General features: G+C 41.9%; 2 protein-coding genes across 3 annotated transcripts in view; one reads left to right on the top strand and one right to left on the bottom strand.

The window, feature by feature from the left end:
* The window catches only part of snx17 (sorting nexin 17), a 60,608-nt gene extending 47,100 nt beyond the window's left edge, over nt 1–13,508 (bottom strand). The window contains exons 1-2 of the mRNA XM_063222984.1: nt 12,761–13,508; nt 2,472–2,546 (exon numbers count right to left, since the gene is read on the bottom strand). Coding sequence (XP_063079054.1) covers nt 2,472–2,546; nt 12,761–12,820 — 135 coding nt within the window. The 5' untranslated portion in view covers nt 12,821–13,508. The remainder of the gene's footprint in view (nt 1–2,471; nt 2,547–12,760) is intronic.
* A 339-nt stretch (nt 13,509–13,847) lies between these two features.
* atraid (all-trans retinoic acid-induced differentiation factor) lies at nt 13,848–18,914 on the top strand. 2 transcript variants are annotated; one of them, XM_063222992.1, is made up of 9 exons: nt 13,850–14,060; nt 14,272–14,523; nt 14,673–14,806; nt 15,008–15,076; nt 15,177–15,248; nt 15,388–15,509; nt 17,425–17,525; nt 18,072–18,167; nt 18,210–18,914. In XM_063222992.1, exons 2-9 carry the CDS (start codon nt 14,329–14,331, stop codon nt 18,216–18,218), a joined length of 798 nt encoding a protein of 265 aa, XP_063079062.1. In that variant the 5' UTR covers nt 13,850–14,060; nt 14,272–14,328; the 3' UTR covers nt 18,219–18,914. The 2 variants fall into 2 exon arrangements, with proteins under 2 accessions (XP_063079063.1, XP_063079062.1); XM_063222993.1 differs by lacking the exon at nt 18,210–18,914 and having other exon boundaries at nt 13,848–14,060; nt 18,072–18,176.
* Nucleotides 18,915–19,255: the final 341 nt, after the last annotated feature.

Here is a 19,255-nt window from a genome sequence, read left to right as displayed (position 1 = left end):
AAGGCACGTGTGTGCCTGAGATTGCTCATACAATCCACTACCACCATGTCACCTACTCGTTACACGCTCCAGACACTCGACTAGGACATGTTGACTAGGACCTGTAGGCACCACCACCCTGGAAAACACCATAGGCCGCTACGCTAGCTGTGGGATTGTTTTTACTTGTCAACATGCCTAAATAAAGACATTTTAACTTCAATTGTGCCTTCGTCTAGAAAAACGTTGTATATGGACATGCAAAAAAATAAAATAAAACAAAGACAGAGAACCCGCTCTCAAGAATTTCAGGAAGAAAAGTACAACATATCCTCCAAACCAACATTGTTCTAACGATAAGCTACTGTATGCCATACATTGTATGGGAGCTGCCATTGACATTTCCAGCATGGCCGCTGCAGTGTTGTAAAGAGCTCTGCCCTGGTGATGGAGACGACTAGGGCGTATGCTGTAGCCCCTCATTCTTTCAGCACGGAAGCCTCCCTCTGTGTGCGTGTGTGTATGTGCGCGCACGAACGTGTGTAAGAAGTGAGTAGGGGGTTTGATGCGGTGAGGGCCGAGAAGCTCTGTTACCTAGCAACAGGGAGTGGTTGAATGGGGCACGCAGCCTTGGGAGAACAGAGTATCTCTGAAGTTCAGACTACTTGTCATCGGTTATTCAGCATACGACAGCCATACCAACCCCAGATTCCTTATGAACGCGATCATAAATGCCTGAACTGCATCTGAGGAGTAACTTAACATCTTCAGAGTTTTTTTATCACTGTACAAGACTGCACATCTAATGCTGGCAAAAAAGGGTTAAATCTTCACCACTAGCATGGACTCACCGACAGGATTTTGGACACAGTTGTTAAAAAAAGGTTATGGGTTTTTTTGCATCTTGGAATGCAGCAAGTTAGACAGATGGAAAAACCACACCACACATACTGTACAGAGACAGACAATAAAAACCCGAAACCTGTACTTGTGTCTGGTATTTTCATTCTGCCTTAAGGTTTTTGTACCTCACATACGCATTAAAGTTGGAATGCTACATTTCATCACCTGTAATAAAAACATACACAAAAAAAATAAAAAAACAAAATATCAAACTCCTCATCTCAGACAATGAAATCTCCCCCACCTACAATCACAGTACACATCAGTCATCATCTGATCCAATTAAATCTCTCTACCCATCACCACAGCAACTATCACTCCTCATATCAGCCAATGAAATCTCTCTGTGTAATAACATGGTGTTTCTACCCCACAACCAAGAGCTGCTCCAGCAGAAGTCAAGGGCTTTTTATGAACTCCATCTGTCTATAACGATGCCTCCTGTGTATGAAATGACACAGGTTAACCTACGCTACCCCGCGGTCTTCTCTGACGAAAGACGGCTCTCGCCTACAACCATTCAAAAGGATTCACTTGTTGAGAGCCACAGCCAATAGACTGAATTACGCCGAGTGTTACATCGTACTGTATTTGCAGTTCTGTAATAAAACGTTGACTTAGAACACACAAGGCTCACACATACAGCATATTGTAGTCTGGTGACTTGGCCCACCAAACAAAACACATTTACCAAGTCTAGAACATACCATTAGGTCAGATATTTATTCCTATGCTTTGTATGCCACACTTCTACTCAGGTAGCCATGTGAATGGCTTATAGAACTGGGGCTTTGTACAATGGCTTCCAATATCTACATCAGACAGAGTCTTACAAAACACACACAGCAACACCAGGATTTCCCATAGCAGTTTATAGTTAAGGTGGAGACCTTCATAACAAACACCCACTGTACCGCCTTGGCCAGGGTACCCTTTGTAACATCGGTTACCAAAATTGTATGGGCTGATTATTTTTGAAGAGTTCCATATATTTAATGGCACTGTGCAACACAGCCTTTCAAATCATGACAGTCATACCACGTCTCATGCCAGCTATCCCACCCACCTTGACAAAATAATATTCTGCGGGAAGCGGTGAGCACAATTAACGAGGTTACGGCTCCTAAGCTTGCATGCTTGCATACCTTGCATGAGAAGAAAACAAGCCGCTTTCTAATGGACGATCCCTACGAATCACGTGGAGCTTAAGACATAGATGTAGATGTATACAGGGTACAAGTACTTAAAAAGCAACAGAAATGGTGTACAGGTCGAAGAGAAAAGGCTATTTATACTGCTTGTTAATCTGTGTGGAGACATGGTGCAAACTGCAAACATGTACTGTAGGTCAGGTTAGGCCTCCCTAATTCCCACACGGGCACCCTTACATTATACCCTGTGCACGTTGCAGAGGTGTAATGAAAAAGCAAATGGTTCAAATCTTTCAAAGTTTATGCATGCTTCTGTTCCGTCTAGAAAATCAAACGCGCACATCGGTGATAAAGCCGGTGATAAATTAACCACTGAGCCTAATTGAGCAGTCAAATCATTAGAGAGAGCTGAACTATTCGAGAGCCTTGGACGCTTACCTGCTCATGTAAGCCAAGGAGCTGGCTGTATCGCACCCTGCAGTGAAGGACTCCATTCACATGAATGTTGTAGGCCTGTGGAAAAGAGGAGAAAGACTGATTAGAAAGAGGACGTCCGAAAGAGAAGATGCATTTGCAGTCAGACAAATAGAAAATTAGGGAAATGAAGACAGGGAAGAGTGACAGTGTGTGTGTGTGTGTGTGTGGGTGTGTGCATGCGCGAGTGAGCGAGTGAGTGAGTGAGTGAGCAAGTGAGTGAGAGACAAACACGAAAGGGTTTGTTTGCAACACCTTTTAACCTCATTTGTCATTGCCATTGACAGCTCAAAGACTAGACATATGAGTGTGTCCAACAGAAGTGATGACAGAGAGTCAGCCAGCCCAACAGCCAACCGACAGCCAAGATCCCCCCCAAGACTTGCTTGCCTTGCCGGGTCTGGCTCTTGGGCCTATACTATATCCATCATTTGCATGTGACGTCAAACGTTCTAGTGGACGGCCACTGGACGGCAAGAGGACGACAGAGGGCAGCATTAATGAATGGATTCCTATGGGACTCGCAACGTTTAGTAACTCATAACCTAACTTGGATCACCGATAAACTAAACACCGTAAACACCCATTGTGCTGTTTGTTACAAAAACAGATAGGGTTACAAACCAGGCGTGACTTTTCATTGGATCTCAAAATAAAACGAGAAAGCTGAGGTGAATCGCGGCAACCAACTGGAAAACCATCAAACTAGCCTACTCGAGTAGCCTGGATGAGCACCACGGTAAGTTTCTCATTTGCCATCCTTTATATCATCATTTGTCTCTTAATTCGTGAACGCTAGTTAATTTAAGTCTAATGTGCAATTTCAGTGTTTTTTTTATGCGAGGTCAATGTAAGATGCTTTCCATGATTAACGTTAATTAGCAGCATCATTACGCTATGATGGACGTATGCTAAGATATTGCAGGCTGTAACGTAAACACGGAATTAATAAAGCTCTTGGTGAAATAGCAAGGCTATGCCGTTCATACTGTTAAGGTTCAAATGTAAAAATAAACCATGTGTACATCTCTAGCGCTGATTTCCCAAGTAGCTTAGGCCTACTCTCCAGCATGATGCTGTCATGAAATGCTAGTCACGACCATCCATGCTGGCCTATGACATGCATAGGCCCACCAGTCTTGGTGTTGTCCTTGTCAATAATACACAGTGCACCACTTTGTTGTGTTGTCATCCAAATTGCCTGCCCTCTGAAATCACACACATCAGAGGCTTAATGGTTTGGGAAGTGGTATTAAGATTGGAGGGTTGGAGTTTCAAATCCCATCCTACACCTCTCTCTTCACCTCATCCAGGCTGAAGTACCCTTGAGCAAGGAAGGCACCAAGCCCCATGCTGCAGGGACAGTTAACAATTCACTGTGAGTAACAAAGTTGCTTTGGATAAGTGTCAGCTAAGTGTTATCTTTCTGTTTCTCCAGATGAGAAGAGCGATGATCTGATGTCATGACACATTGGATGTATGGAAGAGCCAGAGGTCCAGCACACCAAGCCAAGTTTAGCCGATTTCAACCTATCACACCAACTCAATGTAGTAATCAGTTCATTCAATGGCTCAAAGACTTTATTTTTAGACACAAAGTACAAATACATTTCAAGGTTATGTAGGTGATGGGAGGGGATATCTATTCTGGGGTGGACATGTACAATAGACGTGCAAGTACTTATTTATATTAATAAATGGTTATCTGAACTAGGCCTGTAATAGTCAACCCATTGATGCTGGATGCTGTGAACACGTTGTATTGACCTAGGTGCCTGGAGCGACACAGCATTCAGGCATGACATATTAGATTTTTTTAGATTAAAAATGTGGGTATGTTAGAGCTGAATTAACATGTTCTAATGCAAGAGGATGGTCTTAGCTTTTAAAACTAATTTCATGTCTGTATATGTATATTCAGAGACTTATTTAGTTATTAGTTTTTTTATAGGATGAGGGCACCTTTCTTAAAAAGGGCATAGGCAATTACCTGGCATTTTTTGCAGGTGCCAGCTAAAATGAGTTAATATTATTTACATACAGCTCTATCCCCATACCAGTATACCCACGTCACCTGAGATATACATTTAGTGGAGACAATGTAATTAGTTAGACTAGACTGAAGATTGACAGGCGGTCATGGGTAAGTGGTTAGAGTGTCAGCCTTGTATCCCAAAGGTTGCCGGTTGGACTCCCGACCCACCAGGTTGGTGGGGGGAGTTAAATAATCAGTGCTCTCCCCCATCCTCCTCCATGACAGAGAGTGCGTCTTAATATGCAACCTTGCCTCCTCCACTTGTGCTTGTCTCCTCGTCCCGCCTCCTGGCCCCTCCTCCGTGGAGAAAACAATAAAGTTTCCCAGCTGTCAGCCTAGCCACAACAACTTTTGAGGGACTGTTTTTCATTCACCATCCCAATTGCAAATGAGAAAAAGACTCTGCAATTGAGCTTTTGCAAGATATTGAAATATAATGATGTCCGTGATGTCATCATGACGAGAAGCAAGTGGAGGAGGCAAGGTCCCATATTAAGACGCACTCTGAGATACCCTGAGAATGGTACTGCCGCACTTGGGGCGCCATAGGGGACTGCCGCCTTGCACGGGTGAAGCATAAATGCAATTTCGTGCAGTGAACACTTGTGTGCTGTGTCACAATGTCAATGGGAGTTGGAGTTTCCCAGTTGGGCTTTCACTTCACGTTCACAGAAAAATTTTCTACGTTGTTGTATTAGTACAATAAAATAAGCAAAACATGTCTGGATGGACTTCATCATTTCAGTTATTTATTATCACAACTACTCACTATCAATGACAACCAGGGCTCACCAGCCAACCAGCCAAATGCTGGGAAAATTAAGTTTTGCTGGTAGAAAAGAAAAAAACACACTTGGCACTTTGACCCATTATTTAATGTACCGGATATTAACATACTAGCCATTTTGGCTACTAGTGATTAAAAATAATTTAGAGCCCTGCTGAAAACTCCAACAACTGGTACAGGTGATCAGTGTATCAGGGGAGGGAATGTAAGGGTAGGGCCCGATGGATGAGGGGACCAGCATAACTGATGGTGAGGTCCTGGTGCTGCTGCAAAGCCCAAGCGAAAGAAGCCTCTCTGGACACCTCTTCATGTTGGCTCCCCCATCTAATTAAAAAAAGAAAAGACAAACATGCTATTTAAATGAATCTAGCCATGCATTGTAATGTACTGGTACAGTACTGAATAATTAAGTCCCTTGGCAATATTGTCTGAATTAAAATGTGATGTAAAATGTCAGAAAATAACAGTCATCCCAACTTACTAGTCATGTATTTACCTGTGGTGCTGGGATGCAATTCTTGGACGTCATCCTGGCCACCATGCCTCATGGTTTTAGTTTGGGTGCTGACCACCTGACTGATGAACCTGCAATTACAAAACAATAAAAATAAAAGATAAAATAACAGGTTTGTTGTGCTTATCTTTCTCTTGTGAAGGTCATCTTTTCAAATTATTTATTTAATCAAATCAAATCAAAATTATTTTAATCAAAGTAGGCCTATGTAACCGACATTCTGTCTTATGTGTTTCTACATGTGCAATTGTAATGCAACACCGATTTGAAACATTGAAGTATGTCAAGTCAGCTTTTTATTGTCACTTTCTTCATATGGTCATACAAGGGAAACGAAATTACGTTTTCTCTCTACCATGCCAGGACATAGACAGGACTGACAATTTACAGACAGACAGAAAGTGCAAGACAGGACAGGGTAACAGTGATGGACTGGTAACATAAGTGGTCAATAATAATAGGCCTACAGGTAAATGAAACATATTGGACATGTAAACAGAAGATAAGATATAGAAATATATTTTACAAATAGCCTACATTGTGCAGACGTGGCTGAAACAACAATGAAATCCACTTGGATGAAACGAAACGAGTGAATCCAAGTTAACCTACAAGATACATCTGAGATGAAAAGATATGCTATTCAAAACACACTTTGCGAAATGCCTGACACAAAATGTGCCGTGCGTCTTAGTAGTAGTTAGGTTAGCAGCATTATCTTACCTGTGCCATGCCACGAAGAAGGGGATTGCCATCACGCGGTGCCCAGCCACCAATGAAGAAACGGTGCATAAAGGTGCTAGTATTTTGCCAATGCAGAGGTTTGGTTTAAGTTCACAACTTAACTAAAGAAAATAAACACGGGATAAAAAAAATACATCGCAGGCAGAGTAAGTTCATGGCTGGAAGCAAGCAACAATTTTCTCTTCTTCTCCCAGTTTCCCGTACCACCCGTCCCGGTTATGCCACCTAGTGGAGCAGAATACATTTGAATAAAGCTGATTTGAACACATCCACCGTGGCCAACCTAGACTGATAACGCCAGGTACATATCCCGTTTAAAAAAAAAAAAAGAACTGCGTGTTTCGTTGGTATTTTATGGTCAAAGTTGTCTTCGTCTGCATAATTCCTATGTACGAATGTGTACTTCTGCCGTCCAGCGAAAATGATTACGCAATATTGTGACGTCAGTGCAAATGATGGATACTACAAAGCTGGTTCAGGAGTAAACCAGGTTAAGTTCAGAGGTAAATCATCTAATAGAAGAGCCTGGAGTCGACTCCATCTAATAGTCATCTAATAGAAGACCCTGGAGTCCTCATTTTCATAAGAAAAAGAGGACTCCAGGCTCTTCTATTAGATTATCTACCTCTAAACTTAACCTGGTTTACTCCTGAGCCAGCTTCTTAGTATAGGCCCCTGGTGATGCCGCACACATAGCCAGTCTGGCTGCACGTCACAGGGGACCATGCGGCCAGGACTTCATTCACATTCCCATACTCTTATCTCTCCCACTCAGGGACAGCCAGAGCTATGCATATGGCGCAGAGATGAGAAATATGCGTCACAAACATCAGAAAGATTTTGCCCTGGCCCTACCATGGCACTAACGGAAGGGCACTAGACTGTGACACCGCCAACCTGGGTTAGATTCCGGCCTGGGTCCTTTGCCGACCAACCCTTTCCCCATCTCTTTCTCTCCACAAATGGGTGTGGAGAAATAAAGGCATCCCATCACAAATAAAAGGCAAAAAGCCCCCAAAAAAGTAAAGACCGTTTTTGATGTGAAAATAAATATCCATATGTGGCAGCAAAATCTAATCCTGGAGGCCTGATGCCATTTTTGACAACACAACACAATGTCAGGTGTGTGTCACTGCTCTGGGTGCAAGTGACATGGTACAGAGTAACTAAAGTCAGTACATGAGATGTGGTATGTCCTCAATGCATCTTCAAAGATCAAATTAGTAATAATGGAAGAAGGTGAGAAATGAGCAAAGACATAAAAATATGCGGAGATCACACTTCCCCATTAATTTCCTTTCCAAGGATTCCCCCAGCAATTTATAGATAAGGAAGGACACGAACACCCAGCCCCTTGACTAGCTCCCCTGAAAACATTAAGATTCTGTGTTGTGGCCCTGCTGTGGACTAACGGTAGGCCACTGGGTTACTATGCCGGCGACCCGAGTGAGATTCCGGCCCGGGTCATTTGCCAATCGTTCCCCTTCTCTCTCTCCCCACTTATTTCCTGTCTCTCCTCCACTGACCTGTCAAAAATAAAGGCCAAAAGCCCTGAAAAAAATAAAAAAATAAAAAAGCTTTTGTGTTGTGAATGAACTTCCTACGCCTGCGTCACCAAAAATGCATACTTGCAGGGGATTTCACACCATACTGCGTATGAAACTGCACAACATGAATAGGAAAAAAAATGGTGACAGTCACACATCTCTGATTCGGACACAGCTGGAGCAAGTATCGGGACGATAGTATCTGTGCATCCCTACATGACTTACATTACTGGACTACACTGGCAGCTCAAAATGTGGACAACAGCCTACATTTCCATTAGAGAGTCTACTCTACCTCGCCAAGTCAACTGACTTTCTTCCTTTCTTTCTTGTGTGTCAGCACCTACATTGACTGATTCACAAAACAGCCAGGGTCAAAAAGGAAGGAAGAGGTCGGAAAGTTCACTCAAGCTGCACATTAGGTGGTGAAGGTTCAACGGGGCTCTACCTCCTTCCTCTCAGGAACCTGATGCATCATTGCTGCATTAGTGTGTCTCAGTCACCATCGTGCTGACTGTGGTTGGGCGTGTGAAGTAAGATGCTGCGCTCAGCTGAATTCACTATAGTAGATGCGGGTGCATGTTAGAGAGAGTATCTATTCTCCACCCATAGTTTATGCAAAGACCACCATCGGAGGCGGGGCGTCAGCGAAGCGTAAGGCCACCAGCCTAGGTCAAGGACAGGCGATAGGATAATGGACAGTCACTTTCAGGCAGAAAACGCTGACTGTCTATACACCGTATGCAACATATAGCCCGTTTCGAATGCATTGACACAAACGTGTCTGACTGTCATGACATGAAAGAGGATCATTTTAAGTGCAGAGAGTGATTAAGGTGAAGTCCCTCCCTCCATAAAAGTCAGTGTCCAGGGCTAGGCTAATAAACTTAGCAAAATCTCATAGCGTCATGTTGAACACTGCTGGGGCTCTGACAAGGCTCTGGCCAAGCGAAGCAACATTGATTCTATTGGATCTCATCCACAGAGACACGTCCCACTGTTCAGATGGCACATGCAACGACATGGTATAGTGGTGCAGTGAATGTTTGTAGAGTCATAAAACGCACCATTATTGGTTTCCCACCAACAATTCTGTTCCATGGGTCACCATATTTGAAAAAAATGGGGGATGCAAACTGGCAGAAGCTAAGCTGTGAAACCATTGAAACCCCATGCTATGACAAAGGATCTCACAGCCTCACTAACAGGCCCTGGAATGGGGAGACCATGTGTGGGTCAGTTGATTAAACCAAAAAAAAATGGTGTCACCACCTTAAAACGTGAAAGCATGCTGCTTTGTATTAAAGATGTTGTATGATATGTTAGTCTAAACACATTACTGTGATGTAAGGCATAAACCTGTTCATCTGAAGGAAGAGAGAACTCAGATGACCTTGCTAACGCCAGCCATTGTCTACCCAAACACAAAAGTAAAGACACACACACACTTTAAGAGATAGGTGGGCTTAGAAACGGTTTCCTGCTGTACTACCCAAGTGATGCAGCAGCATTTTATGTCCAGTCATCTCCGAGTCAAAAGGTTGCTGGTTGGGGTAAATAGGCTGAGAACTGACCAGACGGGGGTTAAAAAAGCAACATTGTACAATATGCCATGGTGACAACACATGAAAGAAGAGAAGAGAAAACTGAACTCACTGCAGCCAACATTGTGCAAGTAACACATAAAACACACACCACTATTACGATATTAGAAAAATAAAAATCTAACCAGCCACATTCAAAAGGAAACATTAAAGTTACATTCAAGCTTATAGGGAGGAAAGCAATATTTTTCCTGCAGTTTTCCCCCAAATCAATATGGCTGACACCTAATTTATGGTGTTATCATGATAAATGCCTAGAATGACTAACTTCAAGAACAGGCATTCACATGATGAAATCATTGGACTGTAGTGCACAAGAAATCCAACATATCCTAACTTTGTTGAGCACATTTTGTAGGAGGACTGTGCTCAATGCTGTAGCACAGGAAGAGAGGATCATTATGAAACACAAAAAAAGTCTTCCTCCAACACAGGAAGTATGCCTCTCACTGTCTTTTCCCCACTCCTCTAAACAGTGTGCAGATCATTTGCAAAGTATGCATATTTTGCGGAAAAAGGGTCAGTTCCAAGATACACAAAAGAAAAATCCTTCCTGACCAAGGGTGATTTAACATCGCTGACTGAAAGCTGCTGAACATCACTATTGCCATGATGAAAAATGACTGCACGTCTGTGAAGACAGGGCACATATTCCCACCATTGTACACATACCAAAGCCCAGCAAAAGTTAAACAGGATTTTAGTGCTGTGTATCACTTTTTCAACACCTCAACAACAGGCCAGATTGAATAAGGCATGTGATTAGATAAACCTCTAGAGAAACTCTCAATTCATTACACGTAGAAGTGCAAGACATCTATTTCATTAGGCACAAAAAATGGCAGTAACAGATACAGCATATGTGCTCAAGTCACTATACCTCTCAAGTGCTGAAAGGCAGAATCAAAGAATGGTGCGGAATCAATTTCACATACAGTGCTGAACAAGGTCATTTGCCATCAAAATCATAACTATAATCATCAATATTACATGCATTAGGTCTTTGTTTATGTCTTTTATCTATGTAAACTGTCAGACACCTTAATTTCGGTCGGGATTAATAAAAGTATTCTATTCTACTCTAAATAGAACAGAAGTTGGCTTCTAAATGTCCTAATAGGATAGTCAGTGAAAGGTGAAAAGGTAAAACTTGCCATTGTCATTTCATAATTTTCCATCTCTGTCATTGTGTGAAATAGCAGTCTCTATAATGTCAATACGAACATGATTTGCCCAAGTGCATTTTAAACACCACTGACTCCTGAACGAAAGGGGGAATACACCAAGAAAGAATTGGAAACAAAAAGGCTTTGTGTAGTTCAAATACTGATTGCACCGAAATCTATGCTTAGGCTATACAGTTTGTTTTCCTCTATTTTCGGCAGGGTTGGGGAGTAACGGATTACATGTAACGGCGTTACGGTAAAAGAATACAAAATCAATGTAATTGTAATCCGTTACATTACAAGCAAAAAAATATGTATTCAGATTACAGTTACATTCAGTGGGAATGGGGATTACTTAACAGGATTACAATTCTTGCGAAATTGCGTCTTTGGTCCCTTTTATTTATTTAATTATTATATTAACTGATTTATTTATTCATTTATTGTTATGCCGCGGCTTGTATGTTGTGATTTTTGGTTTTATTCACAAAATACAAAGTGTCCCAACTTTTTTGGAATCCGCTTTGTATGTTTCATCAGTTTTAGCACGATCTCTCTGCAACACGGTGTAAAAATATAAACTCTTCCTTGATTAATTGCACAAAGCAAGTGTTCAAATTAAAGGATGTAGAGTTATATTTCGGAAATTTGTACACAAACCTTTTGCAATTTGACGATATCTCAGCATCGGTCAGGGAAACCGCTTCTACTCCATTTTTGCATTTTTCGCCGAGCTGTGATCAACTTGTTGTTGACCGCTGCTCTCTTGTGGCGGTTTCCGTGTACTGCAGAACGTTTGGAAATGACACGCAGGATGTTTTTGAGATGGATTTTTTTTGTGTGTCAGCGTGGAGAGGGCTTTGAATTTGATGCATCAGCTTAATTACCTCAAAACAATAATTCTGCTCGACTTTAACAACTGATATGTTGTCTATACATAATGCTCTACCTTATTAACATATTGGATGTTTTGAAAATGCCAGCATTTAGATTTTATTCACAATCAATGCATCAATGCATTTGCTCCATAGGGAAACTTACAAAGCATACCACGACGATCATTTAACAAAACAAAAGTAATCCAAAAGTAATCCAAAAGTAATCCGTTACATTACTTAAATATTGAAGTAATGGGATTACATTACTGAATACATTTTTGAAAGAGTAATTTGTAACTTTACCGGATTACATTTAAAAAGTAACTTCCCCAACCCTGATTTTTGGTATGGAGGGCGCACATAGCAGTGCAGGTAATGGAATGCCTGAAGGCTGCCATATTCCATCAAAGGAGAACGCGTCCTTGGTGCCGTGTTGCGCAACTTCTCAAAACAACTGAAACCAAATGAAACTTTGTTCACTATTAGAGAATGCTGCGATATATCGCTGTTCTTAGATACATTTTCAAAACAACATTGTTGTGGATCTGTTTTGGTTTTATCGCGACACAGTGGCAAAGATGGATGATGTAAACAATGAGTAGCCTACTGTATAAAAAACGGAAGAAATCTGCCGACATAGACTGATTGTCAACCTACATTGAATGTAGATCTGAATCATTCTCCAGGGCTAATCAACGCCAGCGGGTAGGCATATTCATGCATCAACTAATTGGTTCAGCTTTCAGCAAGAGGGGAAAACACAGGAAAAGGCACAAAAGTGCCGCATTTTTTGCCAGCAGGGTCCTGCATATTTCAGGAAGCTGCAGCAGATTACCAGTTCATCATCTCCTCGTATGTGTTTACTTGAGTGGCGACAATAACGGTCCTCAAACAAAACACTATTCTCTGATGGAATCTAATTGCATATAAGCCTACCTAGTGGCAACACAAAAAACGGACAAGGATGTATTTACTTACCACATAAGTGGATCCATTTTCACCTGAACGAACCTCCGTCTCTGGTATGGAGAAATGCATTTTTGGCTTGTAATGTTTGATTCTGGAACAATCGAAGAGGCACCACAGAACCAAGCATACAAAAAGTTCCTTGGTCCTAGAAGGGGAAAATGTAGCACGGCGCGAGCTCTTTCGCTCTCACTTTCTTCAAGCAATCCACAGAGCTCCCTTGTTCGAATGAGTCCAGCTAGTAAAAGAGTCTCCGAGTGTCCAGTTCAGACAGTTTCTGAAGTTCAGAGTAAATCCAAAAACTCATGGGCTAAGGTATAAACTTTTCCTTACTTTAGCGTCTCTGCAGCAGCCATATTGCGGTTGTAGTGAAAGGTAATTTCACCTTCATTGTTGGCATTTCCATCCAAAACATCGAACCCCTACCAGTAAATTGACAACGGTATACACATTATCGATGAGAACCCCAAGAAATGATCACAGTATACACTCGGTTGCATTCCAAATATAAAATGACAAAGAATAAAGCAACTCCTGGAAATACTCTGCACGAATGTCAGTAACGCTATGCTACTTTGCTTTGCAATCCTGTTTCAGACAACACTGCCAGTATGAGGTTAAGACAATTCATCACAGAATTGTTGGTTATTTTCTCTCGTTTCCTACCATTCGCGTTTATCTACCACGTAGACTACTGACGAAAAGAATAAGCATTTTTTGTCAGTTCGTTCGATCTTCCTCCTTCGCGAGACTGAGGACAAATGCATTACAAACAGTGCGTGTATCTTGATGTAAAAGCATTGTAACAGTCTTTGGAACTGATCCACTTCGTGACTGGGGTGTGCCCGTACCACAGTTCGCGCAAACGAAAACAGTTAAGTCCTGTATCAAGTCACACATAAATTGACTAACTGTATTTGTTTTTTAAAATTCTTTTGTTGCTACCAATCTCCCAATCTATGTTTTGATATGACGTGACAAATTAAGATAACCCGTTTTGAGACCCCCGTTTGATAATGGTACCTCCTACCCTGCCCTGGAGCAGCACATTCATGCAGCTCAGTTCACTCATTGAACTATGCGACCGACCACCAGTATCCAATAAGTAGTTCTAGCGTTTATTTTCTTGATAAAACAAGTGTTATGTGGAGTGGCCTGGACTTGGAATGCAGAATGGACTACATACTGAAACCAACTAGTGATTTGCTATTAAATTCTCTATATAGCCTAGTCAGTCATCAGTGTCCTTGACTTGTGTTTAACCATTGACATAAATGTATTATTTTAAATACCAAGGCAGTGATAGATCAAGGTCAGTATTTCGATGACGACAGCAGACTGATTAAACATTAATAAGCCATGTATACATTTATTTATGACAACAATATGTCTGTATGTGTGTAATGGCCAGGATGTTTATTTTTTGTCTCAAATGTCTTTTAAAAAAATCTCTAGCCACCTATTTCAGAGGAAATTCGAAATGTCTTCCTGGCATGATGTATATTCTTCCATATTTTGTTTAGGAAGCCGCTTAATAATATAATGAAAATACTGCTGCTGTGCTGCAACATGGTAGGCCTATGCAAAAATACTGCGCAAGTTGGATATTCACGAAACACCCAACGCAAGTCACACGTGGTCACGTGATATCCTGGCCGTCATATGACAACAAGAAAGACAAGAAGATGACAGCCACAGCAAGGCTGTTTACAGTTCTGGCTGTATTTTTTGTGTTTTCTTTTGAACATTTTTTATGTCGAGCCACTGAATCAGAGGTAGGTAGGCCAAAGCATGTCGGATTAAAAAGCGTTTTTTTCTGATCTGATTATCTGTATGTTTCATTAGTACTAAAAGGTGTACTGACAGCATAGCGTACAATGCAGTGCACATACTGGACTGAATGTAACTCGATATATTCAAACAGATCTGTCTGATGTGTAATGGTACCGTGGTGAATGGTAGCGCTGTTTGGAATTTCTGCACGTCAACATCAGGGGAAATCGACGGGCGATGTTGTGTGCAAAAGGACAATAGTAGCGGCATCGACCTCATCATTGGGTAAACACTACACTAAACAGTGTGTTAAAATTAACTAAGCTTAATTGACAGACTATTGCATATAAATGTGCAGGACACTACCAAGATACTATTTAGTAAACTATTGTCTTGACTCTTGTGTAATTCTCTTGTGTCAGTCTTGCGGATGTCGATATTGTTTTTCTAGTGGTCTATTGACAGACTCACACTTCTCTCTTTCAGGCTAGATGTGTCACACTGTGGTCTAAGCACTGTGGGAGATCTCAGTGAGGCTATCACTGCAGTGATGATGTAAGTATTTCCCATGTTTATTACTATTTGTATGGATTTTTCTATGTTCTAGATATAGATAATTGTATAATTGTCTCTTCTTTCATGTTCTGTTGAGCAGCGATATGTCCTTCAACCCCATTTCAAATCTGAGTGATCTGGTGTTCCAAGGCTTCAGTCAGCTGTCTTATGTGTAAGTGTAAGCACGCTAAAATGTGCAATCTTTGACCTTAAGTAATGACTCAATTGCACAATAATGCAGTAACAACTACTTTGAAAACACATATTGGTTGTCAGTGCTTATACTGATTACTTTTTTGATTGACTTTCAGTATACTTCCCTCGAACCTGACGTGTCCTGGTGGCAATACATCCTGGGTAAAGACAGAGGTCAAAGGTGATGTTCGCCGATGTGAGGGCCAAAGAAACGCCTGCAATCAGACTGGACAGATATGTGAGTGAGACAGACCTACCTGCTTTTCTTCTTGTGATTGCTCTATAACAGTTTTTTTCCATTGGTTTGGCCCTTTTCTTGCAACAGAGATGGCATTAGGCTCATACGACTTAGATTTTTGTTGATCGATGGAGAGAAAACACGTGAGCGAGAACTTGTTGTCACGATGTGTGTGTTAATAGGCTCGTATGCAACCAAGCAGTAAAATGCTTGATCAAACTAGATCTGCTTAGTCCAATAAAAAGGTGGGGTTGAATGCTTGGCAAACAAGTTGGACAGTTTTTTTTTAACGTGATTTCCCAACACATTAAAAAAAAACGTTGCTTCCTACTTGGAGCAGCGAGTGAACTGCCTCACAAGCATGTGGGCTACACCTGCAATTCACGTCAGATAGATGAATGCCAATCAGGGTAGATTACCGACGGCATGGAGGAGGTCCGATGCCCAGCAGTTGCCCTCACCTAACTGCGTGAAGGCTTGGCAAAAACTTTGTTCCCGCGATGGTTTAACGCCATGAGACATGACTGCTCTCTTATGCTGCGTCGCGGATGGAAATTCTAACCGGGATGCTTCACGCGGACACAGTGGGCATGCTCGCTGCCTAGCAAACTGGCTGCCTGCGTGGTTGCGTCCCAGCCTATTAAAACAGGGCATTTAAAGTCGGCCAAAAATATGAACGAGACGATGAGCTCGCACCAGTTTGCTCTACTAACACACCACACATGTGAGGAGTGGGAGGACAGGCAGCGAGGAGGAGCTGAAGTGGGGACCTGCGCAAACTTGTGTAGAGGTGTGAGACAAGACTCATATACACACGTGAGTGAGTTGTTGACCAACCAGTTCATGGGCGCGTGACCTCGGAGGCGGTCTGCAGACGAGCGTTGAAGGGGATAAGCAACTGCAGAGGTTGCAAGATCTGACTGCAGTCGCATTCATCCCACGATAGTTTGACACCATGTGACATGTCACCTCGTCGACGCAACATCACCGAAATTTTGAAGTTTGACAGGAAATCGAACTGTCATGTAACTTTTTGAGCCAGGATGCATTGCTGTCTAAATGCGCATACAGCCGTTGCGGTATCTCGAATAAGCTTATTATCGCAGGTGGGAGGTGCATGTTAACTGGCGGCACCTCCCTTGGACTACTCTGGAGAGTGCATTGTACTACAATAAATACGCCAAGCCACAAAGGGCTGGTGAGACAGGAGATGATATTGTGCGTGGACAGGAGGTGGTCTTCCAACGTAGTCATGGGTATCAGGCAGACACTTGACTTTTGAAGGGGGGGTGTCCTCACATAGACTGGGCAAAAGTCGACTGTTGACTCCATCAAACAGTATGACAAAAGCTAAGAGGAATCCGTCTCAGTGGAGGGTGGGAGATGGTCTGACCTTACTCTGCCATTTAAATTCATTGGAGTTCCGAATTCAAATTAAAACCCATATTGTGCTTTATAAGCATGCATGACTGTTAAGATATAGCGTAGTAAAAGCATACAAATAACAAAACGAAAGTGTTAGTGTTACCTTCACCAATCAGTAACGGACTTCGCGGGTGAGTCCTGCGTCACCACTGCTCTCAACTGTTCCCTGATTGGCTAAACAGTGAGCGAACCGAGCTAGGAGGCTTTCGCCCGACTAGCTGCGGAGCCAAAATCTCTGGGTGGAGTACATCGGATGGCGTCGCCGGGCTAGTCCTCACACCCATAAACCCACAAATTAGCATATTTTTTGCAGAACTGTAAGATTTTTGTTTGTTCAAATGATCTTATGACAATATCATTTCAGTTTCAAGAAATGAGCCAAATCTGTGACGAAAAACTGTAACACAAAGGCATGCCTTTGTTTTCCATGACAATGTTTATATAACTGCTGTAAAGGGTTTAACATATTTTCTTGTTGTTCATTCTCTAGCCTGGGATTGTCCACAGAACTCCCTATGTGTTCCTTATGGACCAGGGTTCTTTGCATGTGACTGTGATGAGCACTTCCATGGATACAAGTGCCTGAGAGAGGTCTGTAAACAAAGCCTATTGAATAAAATGTTGGCAAAGTCCAATCTTGCTGTATATAAATGACTCCTTACTCCCTGTCATATGGAGGAAATGTTAGCCACCACAAAAGGCCTTCAATTGGGAACTTTGCAGAAAACTGGACCCTCATCAACTATATGGCCAAGGATCAAGATTGGCCAATTTGGCGGCAAATAAAACTCAAGAGAATAGCAATAGCAGTGTTGCCTGTTTGCGCGCCCTATGAATTAAACAGTATTGCTCCGTTAGAATCATCCGTAGTCTTAAGTCTAAGTTTACATTACATTATTACATTGCATTTAGCTGACGCTTTATTTATCCCAAGCAACTTAGTTATTTTATGTACAGGGTATTGGTTACAGACCCTGGAGCAATGTGGGGTTAGGTGCCTTGCTCAAGGGCACTTCAGCCATGGACAAAGGTGCTGGAAAGGGTGGGATTTGAACCTGCAATTCTCTGATCTAAAGACCAGCGCTCTAACCATTGATCCATGGCTGATCATTTCCCCTATTGTTTGTATCCTTTCAGGGTGAATTTCCAACAGCGAAGGTGTTTGGGAGCCTTGGAGGGTGCACTGTCCTAGCATCTGCGCTGTTATGGGTGACACAGAGAAGGAAGGCCAAGGCTGTGTGATCTTTATGGGTGACACAGAGAAGGAAGGCCAAGGCTGTGTGATCTACATCCAAGATCTTATCAGGACAGGAGTGCCACGTATGATTTATTCAGATCATGGTGATATGGCAACCACTCAGACACCTTTTTGAAGGGGAACTGACTGTTTTTAAGCTGACGTTTACAGGAATTATTCTTTGCAACCATGAGTTAGTTTCAATATTGACCAGGCAGCTATTTGTTTTCCAAACAAAACATGTATTTTTGCTACTGATTGGAGCAGAATGTGCACATCCAAAAAGGGAAAGTGTTAATGTTTCTAATGCTAAGTTTCTGCTGACATATCGTAGGGCATCGATTAAGGTTTTAAATATTTTTGCTTTAAATACTTAATTTTAAATATGAATTATCTGAGACTGACTGACATTATAAAAGGGATGTTTACATGATTGAGGCCATACTGTAAATGATTTTAGTGAAACTGTAATTTTAGTGCATCCGTAACCTTACCGAAAGAGTGCCAAGTCGTGTGCTGCTGACATTTGATGAATGTATTGCAACACATATCACTGACCCTTCACTATCAACAGTATGTGCTGCAAAAGCTATGCAATAAATCAGCTCATGCCCATGTTGTTATGCTGTGGTGCACAAGACTATTTCTCCAGGAGAAAAAAAACACAATATTTCTAAAGGCATTTTCTGTAATGTACTACAATTTTGTACTGCTGTACTCAATGTTATTTCATTTTAACTGAGCATGTTAATTAGATGGACGCATACACATACACAGTGACACATATACAGTGAAATGTTTGCAACCTTTTATTGAGTATATGTGTTCCCTGTTTCTAGGAAGTAGTTCTTCTGTTTTTGTTTCCTCCAGAGCTTCCTCTCTCTCTCTCTCTCTCTCTCTCTCTCTCACACACACACACACACACACACACACACACACACACACACACACACACACACACACACACACACACCCATTTTAAGCATGGGTTCCATCATTTACTCTGTAACATACACAAACAACCAATAAAAAAATGAAAACAATGGCTTTTAATGTTCCATGAGATATGTCAGTCAAAAGGCAT

The sequence above is a fragment of the Engraulis encrasicolus genome, chromosome 18 (assembly GCF_034702125.1).
Source record: "Engraulis encrasicolus isolate BLACKSEA-1 chromosome 18, IST_EnEncr_1.0, whole genome shotgun sequence".
NCBI lineage: Eukaryota > Metazoa > Chordata > Actinopteri > Clupeiformes > Engraulidae > Engraulis > Engraulis encrasicolus.
Note: the sequence above shows the minus strand (reverse complement) of the source record. Positions and strands in the feature narration are given on the sequence as shown.